Raw genomic sequence first — 10,762 nt, 5'->3', positions numbered from 1 at the left:
TATGTTTTATTTATATTCCTGCAGAACTAATGTGGGGTATAGAATATGGAATATACAATATATAATATGATATACAATATACAATATAAAATAAAATAAAATAAAAATGGATGGCACCATGAAAGAAAGTATTGAATGTAGATGAAATATTGAGTGTTCAATATAAAGGATCAAATATATAAATATAAATATATATATATAAAGGCGACTCGAGTTTCAGGGCTATTTCCCTTCGTCATGGCCGGTATGACAGACTTTAACACTATATATAGTGTTCAAGACAGTTTGATTTGGATTCCGTGCTGCTTCAAGTTTCGAAGCCCCTAAAGGAGCCTCTCCTCAGGCCAGTGGAAATCCATAAACATCTTTCCATTTACATTACAAAAATATTAGTTGTGAGAGATAATTATATTTATGAATGAGTGTGCACTTTTAATAGACGATCCAGTTCTTATCTGAAATATCACGTGTTGGAGCACAGGAGCAGAAAGAAAAAAAGTTCTACCGAAAATTTATTTGTTATAGGACAAAGTTCAAGTAACTTGAAACTGCAGAAATTATAAACAATATAAACTGATTACAGTCAAATGAACAGCGGTGGAGAATTCTAATACTTGAAAGTATTGAGGATTTGGAATAATTCATCAATTTCGTACAAACGTTTAAGTGTCCGAAGGAAACTTTTGACAAGACTTATTTTAAACAGGTATCATTCATATACAAAGAAAACCAGTTGTAGTTCAGCCGAATACTGTATACAGTAAAACTCATTAATCATATAAAAGCATTCTTAATAATTATTCGGTTCAACAGCTCCACGTTGCCCTTAGGGGCGTTTGGAGGGAGGCATTTTATTGCAAACATACAGAGCAGAACTTAGAGCCTAAAAAATCAAAATTTTCTCCCATTAGTATGAGAGGGTGTGCAAACGGTGATGGGCGCAAGCACTTTATCATCTGACAAAGGCAAAAAGTTATTCCTTGTTGCTTAGTCCCATGTGAATTCCGATTAAAAAGAACTATCTATGACGAAAAGGCATTCAAATCATAACCATATTGGATATCATTTTATCTCAGCATGCCTAGGGTTACACCATTTAACGTTTCCATTTTCTTTAAAAACGAGTAACGTGTGAGTCAGAGACTTGGCTGCTATTTCTAGTAGGCCGATTGACTTAACGTCTAACATAGACGCCTTTTCAATGAATGCGTGACATTTAAATGTATGGAACCATTTGCAAACAGTCAGCAGACACTGGAGAAAGTGGAATATATTGTTCACGCTTGAATCAGTAAATGTAAATGTACAGTCTAACTTAACAGGACTTAAATGTACAGTCTAACTTAACAGGTCTTGAATGTACAGTTGATATTTTACCAAAATATAATGGAATATTGGTTGACAACAGTTGTCAAAAGTAAATTATAGTCTCGGCAATACGATTATAGGTCTTGTATATAAATATTAACAATAATGAACGAAATATTTCATGCGCCAAGTATATGTTAAATAAATAGCAACTGAATATTAGGAAGTTTTTATGAAAAAAGCTGACTTAAAAAATAAGAGTAGCAAAGAAACCTTATCATATTTGAAAAAAAAAAATACCCCTATCTATTTCACAGATATAAGCAGACGAAAATAGTAAACGACATTTAAATTGCATTAGCTGTGTGTGTGTGTGTGTGTAAATGATAGCATGTTCGTGTTTTCTTTTTCTCGGATGAATTATCTAAAAGCAAGCTTCGAAACCAGCTCGCCGGGACAGTTCCCCTATAACTCATCATAAACAAAAGCGGTTCCTTCATTTCGATTAATAAAATAACAGCTCCTCCAAATATATATATATATATATATATATATATATATAAGAAAAGTGGGGAGGACAGGTGATTAATCAAATAGAAACTAACTGAGGTAACAAATCAAGAAGTATCGTTATTACATAACAGCATAACTACAACACAAACGGACAGCGTTATAATAAGGATAGAAGAAAGAAATCAGTTATACTAGAACGACATGGAGTTATAAATAATAATAATAATAATAATAGTCTTACCTTCAGTACACACCATGATATTAATAGTACCAAGTACAGACATGTACCCCGTAAATACATCGTAGATGTCTAAATGTATGAGTGATGTATTCTTCACACGGGTTGGTATGTTATACACAAAAAGAAATATAAATAAATAACCAAGTTGGTGTCAGTTTCTCTTGAATCAACCGTGATCAAGGAGAGAAAGGTGCGTTAATTGTAAGTCAATGGTTGTTGTTTAGTTATTCCAACATATTTATAGAACGTCAGAAGAGAACGAAGGAAACCCGAATGAATCGATCGACGAAGTAACAACAGAGTGAGGAATCAGGCTATTTCTTCCTCAATGACAGGAGAGTAGATCACATGACATACAAATCTGATCAGGCCACCCGAAAACAACAACAACAACAGCTGCTGCCTACTTAATAACCATCGACCGATTATTTAATTATCGACTCACTTTTTTTTTAATATTTTTATCACTTATCGTTACTGTTCACCTTAAAATGCTTTACTATGTCAATATACATATACGTCAAGATAAAACTTTTTTAAAGCGATTGTTTTTTTGTTTTTTACTTTGTAAACTTGTTTATATCTTTATAATAATTCTTTCTACGAAAGGCACAAGTCCCGTAATTTTGAGGGTGGTACTTATTTTATCCATCACGAAAGGCAAAGTCTACTTTGGCGGAATTTGAACTTACAATGTGAAGTCGTTAAGCATTTTGTTCGATTTGCAAACAATTCTACGAACTCGTCGCCTTGCGCACTGAAGCATTCTACCAATTCTAAAACTTTATTATACTTTTATAGTTTTATTACATAAATTACTGACGTAACTACATAGCAATATTATTTTCCATTCTAAAATTTATTATGGGGTAAAGCCAAACATTTTGACGGTAAAAGCATCGTTAATTAAATAAATTTACTAAATGCATACGATAAATGTAAACATGTGTCACTGCGAAAATAACAAAAGTTTACATCTAATTATCTAGTAAAATAATTAAGGAACACAGTGACGGCTAAAACCTTCGGGTATACTCCATATTAGACTTTAGTATGTGGTTTATTATATTTATCTATTCTTTATTCAACACAGCAACTATAACTGCGTTACGTGGTTGTAGCTTTTTGTTGAACTGAGAGAAATAATTCAGTAGGAATCATTTTGTAAAGTTGATAAAATAAAATGTTTTTGTCTACGATGTTTTTTTTACAAGCTCTAAATTCCATATCTTTGAACAATATTCCAACACTTTCCTTACCATGACACGAAAATGATTCATTGTTATTGTCATAAAATTAATTAAATCATCAGCCGTGATAGCTGGCATTTATCCGCTTAGGAATTCCTGAATATGTACGGAATTTCACACTCAGATTGTTGAAGCTTGTGACTTTTTATCTTCTTCCTTCATTGGGGGAAATGTGCAACCACTGCCTCATCTTTGATATTCAGAAAACATATGGACAATGTTTCAAATATATGAAGTGTTCTTTTGTTCAAGTTTTGAGTTGAATAAATTCTGAGAGAAGGTTTATAGTATCTAATTGTTTAAATGAATACTTTCTTTATCAATTAATATCTTTGTATAGCAAGAGTAGTGAGCTGGTACCAAATAAAGAAACACTGTTTTATATCAATTATGTTGTTATAAAATAAAAATAAAAAAATTTAAAAACTAAAGAACTCTGATTTTTATTATTATTATTATTATTATTATTATTATTATTGAGAGAGCAATGCATGCCATCGAAGTGACACTGGGGTACAATTATATGAAGCCCAATATACCCATCATGACTACCCGTCTGATAAGGGTACACCTGGCACATGCATCACAACCACATGTGCATGACATGGTGATCTTATATCAAGATAAACAATGCAGGTGGGGTCCAGTTAGAATTTTCTTCAGGTTGAATAGCCCATCCCTCTCAAAAGGTCCCTGAATAAGGTTTGTTTAAGAATGATGAACGAAACATCCATGTTTCCAGAAGTGAATCATTCAAACACCAAAGAACACCTCTCAACACATGGCTATGATGCTCCCCCACTACTTCTGCTCATGATCAGAGATGCACATATCGTCAGCCACCAAGGGACATGCTCAACCGGTTAAGGTCAAACAACTGACAAGCAAATCTGTGGTATTGAGCAGAATATTTGCTGTAGCCCATCTTTTTATTATTATCATTATCATTATTATTATTATTATTATTATTATTATTATTATTATTATTATTATTATTATTATTATTATTATTATTATTATTATTATTATTATTAAGGTGGCGAGCTGGCAGAACCGTTAGCATGCCGGGTGAAATACTTAGCAGGATTTCGTCTACCACTACATTCTAAGTTCAAATTCTGCCACGGTCGACTTTGCCTTTCATCCTTTCCAGGTCGATTAAATAAGTACCTGTTACGCACTGGGGTTAATGTAATCCACTTAATCCCCTCCCCCAAGATGCCCTTGTAGCAAAAATTTGGAATCATTATTACTGAGCGAGAGAGCAACACATGCTAAAAGTGGGGTACAAATATATGAAACCCCAAATACCCATGATGACTACCTATCTGATAAGAGTACAACATGCACATGCGTCACAACCATATGCGTGCAGTATGATGATCTCACATAAAGATAGCACATGACCTTACAGGTGGGGTCCAGTGGAAATTTTCTTCAGATCAAGTGGCCCATCCTCCTCAAAAGGTCCCTGAATAAGGGTTGCTTAAGTATGATGAATGAAACACCTATGTTTCCAGCAGTGAATTATTCAAACTCCAAAGAATTCCTCTCAACACATAGCTATGATGCTCCGCCATTACTGCTCTTGATCAGAGATGCTCATATCGTCAGCCACTAAGAGACATCTTCAAGTTCAATTTGGAGAAGGTGGGGATGGTGAGGGAGAAACTGGCCTTCCAGTAAATTTGTTGAAAGGTGTGAGTGGCAAGCATGGCTCAAGTAAATGGGTCTTCTCTCAGCCCTGCAGGCAACACAGCTGAGACAGAACCCTTGCAGTCAGGGTAATTCTGGATCTGTGGAGAATTCCTTGATTGACCTGGTTCAGAATGGGTCATCCTTTTTGGACTTTCTCATTATATTTTTCTTCTATTTCTTTTATTCTTTTATTTGTTTTGGTCATTGGACTGCAGTCATGCTGGGGCACCATCAAACAAAATGGCCTCAGTACTTATTTTTTATTTAGGGCTGGTACTTGTTCCATTGGTTTCTTTTACTAAACTGCTAAGTTAGAGGGACAAAAACAAACCAGCACCAGTTGTTAAGTGTTTGGTGACTTCATCACCTGTCTTGTGAAGGGGTCACTAGTATGGTGAGTTCACTATCTTCGTAGCTAATGTGTAGCTATAGCCCAATGGAGTGTTCATAGTCTGGTTGAAGTGATGATGTCAGTGGTAGCAGTTTGTTGATACTGTGTCTGTGTGTTCGTTCAATTGTACTTGGTATACAAAGACAGATGGACAAAACTCAACCTTGTTCAATTGCAAAGTTTATTCACAGCAGGGGGTTAAGGATGTAAGAACGACCGTGCGAACTCAAAAAGGAGAAATGGTGATGAATGGAAAAACAGGTCTCCTTTTATTTATACGCGTCACACAGTCGAACACAAAATAATATATCAATGATGATATACAAAACATGTTATACTACGATAACATATGTGAATTCATAAATACCAGTAATGAAGAGACGATAGAAGATGATAAACACAACCGTATGAAGATGAATAACAGAAATATTTATTGTGGCATAAAAATGTATGTCTGTGTGTGAGTGTGAATGCGACATATAAAAACATAATAAAAGACACGCCGTTGTATAAAGAAAAGAGTGTGTGTGAGTGATATATGTATGTGTATGTGAGATATTACAGCAGATAGAAAGAGTCAGTAACACGTGAGCATTTATACCAGTTCTTGAGTACACAATTGGAAGAGTCTGTATGTGAAAGAAGTTGAGGCTGTGTGTGGCAGCGTGATCACTAGTTGTGATGTTGGCTTCCATGCCGGGCCGGGCTCTTGAGGACAGACGTTTATCGCAGGCTGAAACTCTTGTCTGTTAATTATCGTGGTGTATATGAAACACCGAACAGAATCGAAGAGAATATGTGCCGCAGTAGTTTGGATTGGTGTACATAGAAAGTCGTGTTGACGCTGGTGGTGATGATGCTGGTTAGTAGTAATCGTAGAATCGTGTTGCTGATGTGGCGATGGCGGTGGTAATCTTGGCTGGACGAAACTGTTGATGGAGTCGCTGGAACTGCTGCTGCTGCTGTCGTGTGGTACACAGAACAGTCTCTATAGAGAAACTGAACCGAGACGAATTTGCTACTGAATTAAAGCATTTTATAGTTGATGGTAGGCTCACCAGACATCAGAAAAATACTCTATCACGTGACCTTATTAGGGGCCGTGATTGGTCAGTTTGCGTTCTGGCGGGAACGGTTTGAAGAAGTTGCCGCTTCTAATAATAATCAGTCACGTGATGACAAGGAATGTGTTTTCTGCTACGCCCGCGCTTGTTTATATTTAAATGACAAGATTGTATGTAATGGCGATAGTAGTTTTGTATCTAATGGCGATAGGTAGTTTCACTACAAGGACAATGTTAATGTCTTGCATAAGATTTCCTGTAAAGAAGTAAGTCGTGTTATTGTAGAGATGTGTAGTGTTTTATAGAGATGTCTCTGGTGTGTTAAACAATAAATGAATGAATGCGTGAAAAGATTAGTTGTACTTTGTATATGTAGAAGAGACTTGATAAAAGTGTTTCTAGATAGCATGAAGATAACGACATTGAGTTTGGTCTATTCTGCCAGTGTCTATGGAAGAAGACTGTTCTTGTGTGAGAGAGGTCAGCATAAATCATGATAGAGCAAAACAGCATACCAAGAGTCCTTTGGAAGGGACAGCACATGGTGGGAACAGAAGGAAAAAACAAATGGAAAGGATGAATTAGATAAAATGAAAAATGAAATGAAGCCGTTTGAAGAACTTTGAGCGACTTCATTGAACCTGTTAATACAACTTCTTTTTAAAACACTACTTGTAACAGTTCAGAACACTATTTGCAACAGCTAGCTTTCATCTTTCCGAAAAATGTCTATGTTAAATTTCTTTAAAAGTTCAAGATAGCTTACCCATTCTGGTATTCTGCAGGTGTCTATTTTCTTGACCCACCACTCAAAGTCCTCCTCATAATCCTTGACTCTCAAAAGATACTCTGGGTCTGCCATTGTACAATGAATGTACTCGGACAATCCCCTAACTTCTGTTATATTCACTTTTATTGCTCTCTCCCACGACTTTATCTCATTATAAAGTTTTTCTTTTTGTCTGTTGTACAGTATAACATTTTTTTTCTCACAGAGCAAGGGTGAAGTTTGGGGTTCCTGTATGATTGTACTTGTCTTTATGTCAGGTGGGATATGGAAAGGGTTGGTGTCTGTAGGGAGAGGTTGAAGTAAAGTGGGTTTGGGTGGGAGTCAGATGGGTGTGGGAGGGAGGGTCATCATTTACAAAGTATGCTTTTTTTCCCTTCTCTTTCTTCTTTTTTTCCCAGCCATTTCCCATCCATTCTTTTCCTCGTTCACCTCCTCTTCCTCGGCACTGGTTTTCGTCAGTGTTGAAGTCACACTTTCTTTCCTGCTCTCAGGTTTCTCTTCAGTCTTTGTGGCTGGTGGAGGACAGTCCGCTCTAATGTGGAAATTCAGGCTACATTTATAGCATCGCGGGATCCTGCCTTCTACTCTGACCCTGAGTGTCACCTCTTTGACTGTGATGGTCTCGACCATGTTTTCAGGGTCTTCCGGGGCCATCTGGAATATCATACCTAAGCTCTGCCCTTGCCAGTTCTTGTGGGGTGTTCTGGTGGCCTGGAGAACCACTACCTTCTCTTCCATGCCCAGCAGTATGGCAGCTGCTAGCCAGGCTACATCAATTTCTGGGGGTATATCTTCTACCCTAACCCTGGAAGCATCTCTCCCAAGGTATATGGGTAGAAGCACCACTTTATCTGTTTTTAAGTGTGTTGCTGAGTGCATCCTAGCAGTAGCTACCTCCCAGAACTGCACCTCCATCTTTCCAAACTTTCTTCCTCTGGCAATAAAAGAAATCCCTTGCCAGATTGGTTTTAATGCCTTTTCAACTTGAGCAGTTGACACGATTTCAATTTTCCTGGTCGTTGCTGAGTATGTCCTGTAAATAATGTTTTTTTCATTTTTTTACTTTTAAAGCTTCTTTGGTGGTGGTGGGGGGGGACACTTTTACATCATTTCCCTCCCTTTTAAGCATTTCTTTGAATCTACTGAGCTCCTCCAGACACATTTCTTTGTCTATTCTCCTCTGGGAGAAAGTCTTTCATATAGATTTTATTTGGCACTCAGTGTAGATCTTTAACAATTCTACCTCTTCCTAATAAAGAGTTGTATTCAGCCATCTTTACACTCTGAATTCAAACTCCACCAAGGTCAACTTTGCCTTTATTCCCTTAGAGAGCCAATAAAATAAGTACCAGATGAGCACTGGGGTTAATATAATCGACTTATCACAATATTCTAAAATGGTCCCTACCTCAGTACTCTAACCCCTGTACATTAATGGTTTGCTGGTAGAAGTAGGTAAATTATTATGTTCACACTTTAGACTAATGGACAGCATATGAGTATAACATCACATAATATCTGGTGCAAGATAAACCATATAAAAAGCTGATGGACAAATGAACTGGATAGCTCCATGTAGAAGCAAGATTTGGTAACAAATTTCAGATAAGCAGAGTTTATTGTAGGAAAACTGACAGCAACTTTAGATTGTCAGAACAGAAGAGTTTGAGTACAGACTGATAAGAGATTTGTTGTTCTTTAACCTCAGATCCTCAAATCAGTCCATATTCAGCAAACCTACAACAAAAGAAGTTCCAGTTGTGACCACCCTGCCTTATCATGTTGTTCTGTGTCTCCCTTCTTTTTTCTTTCTTTCTTTCATTTCAATTTTTTTTATTTCCATATAAGTTTGGTGTGATTTGAGGAGGAATTGTCTCCTATTTTTGCAGGTTAAATAGATGTATAGTGGCTACTCACTAGCTCACCTAATGAAAAGTTGATTAAAAAATGAGTACTTCTCTGGAGATAGGAACTGTTGGAGTTGGTGTCTTCTTTGAAGGTTGGAGGACAGCATCTCTCTTGTACATTCCAATTTTGGTATGGTTATTATGGCTGGATACCTGTCTTATTCTGATCAACTTTACAGAGTATACTGGGTGCATTTTATCTTGACACCAACCCTAGAGAGGTTGTGCTCAATATGACTAAAGGGCCCTTTTGTTTCCCCCTGTGGTGTCTTCATTCATTCAAGATAGCATGACCAGAGTGAGTGGATGAGAGAAATTAGAAAGAGTATGTTCAGAGAAACAGAATGTTTTGAGTGGTGTGCAAGTGTAGAGATGGAACAGTAAAAGTGCTGGTGGGAGGAGGGAGTATTGGAAGAGAGACAAGAATGGTAGCAACCATATTGCTACCATTCCTGTCCCACTTGGCGTGCATATGTAAACAGTTAAAAGATTTTAAATATAAAATTATATAAGACTTTTCGAAGCATAGTTTAAGACAGACAAAAAGTATTGTTTGACATACAACAGTTATGTAGTTCAACTCCCATGAGGGCATCTATTTATGTATTTCTCTGTCTTGGGTTGTGCTTTGTAGTATAACATATTGTGAAAGCAAAAACTGGAGACTACACCACCAAATGTTCTAGAGCTTATCTCTGTTTCATGGGTCTGTGTTCTGGAAGGATTCCGACCTTCCACCAAGTGAGTAAAGGTGGACTGACTCATTGTTATAAAATAAAGAACAGTGAGTGATTGAAGTTCGGGTTGGTAAGCAGTTCACTGTGAGTCATGATTGAAAGCATTGAATCTCATGTAATAGTAATAGTAGTGCATTGTGTAAATATTTTCTTTCGCCCAGTTTCGTTATATTATATATCCAACATACAAGGATGTGAAAGTCTATTTCAGAAAAGCCATGATTACTCAACAACATGACCAACAAAACAACAGCAACAACTTTAATATAACCAGCCAAGAGCCTGATATTATAATTACTGTAGAACCAATTAGATAAAATACATATTTACTTAAGTCCTTTGTTCCCTATAGAGGCTTTGGACATGAACCCAAATGAAGCTAACCAAGGGTACAGATCTTGGTGGTAGTGGAAAATATTTGAACTGTACACTAGAGATATGTTGCAGATAGCGGGTATAGACTGACTCAAGATCTGTGAATTGTTGCTGACCCAGATTTTCCAGGGCCACTAAGTGTGCACTGGATACCAGCCAAGATACAGTACTCTACAGGCACCATATCTGTATCACTGGATGAGCTGATTCCGTTGATGCTGAGGGAAAACCTTCCTCTCTCAGGTCTTGCTAGTTTTGAAGTGCCATTGATGCTTCTGTGACTTTGCTTTGTTTTCTCTCTAGGGATGTTAGCCCTCCACAAACCCATTTTTACTTTTGAGAAGAGTTGTTCCATATAAGTCTGGCCTCTGTCCCTTAATTTGTTCATCATGGGAGTCTCTCCCAGGGGCTTGTGCTCTGTTGGTATAGCTCTCAGGGTCATTGAGGCATGCAAGCCACCATGCAGCAACAAAGACTGTGGCGGATTA

General features: G+C 37.0%; 1 protein-coding gene across 1 annotated transcript in view; it reads right to left on the bottom strand.

The window, feature by feature from the left end:
* Positions 1-2,396, bottom strand: part of LOC106869623 (NPC intracellular cholesterol transporter 1) — a 69,779-nt gene extending 67,383 nt beyond the window's left edge. Inside the window, exon 1 of the mRNA XM_014915431.2 lies at positions 2,063-2,396. Within this exon, the coding sequence (XP_014770917.1) occupies positions 2,063-2,122 (60 nt within the window). The 5' untranslated portion in view covers positions 2,123-2,396. The remainder of the gene's footprint in view (positions 1-2,062) is intronic.
* Positions 2,397-10,762: the final 8,366 nt, after the last annotated feature.

Source organism: Octopus bimaculoides, chromosome 3 (genome assembly GCF_001194135.2).
Source record: "Octopus bimaculoides isolate UCB-OBI-ISO-001 chromosome 3, ASM119413v2, whole genome shotgun sequence".
Taxonomy (NCBI): domain Eukaryota; kingdom Metazoa; phylum Mollusca; class Cephalopoda; order Octopoda; family Octopodidae; genus Octopus; species Octopus bimaculoides.
This window is presented reverse-complemented; position numbering and strand designations above follow the sequence as displayed.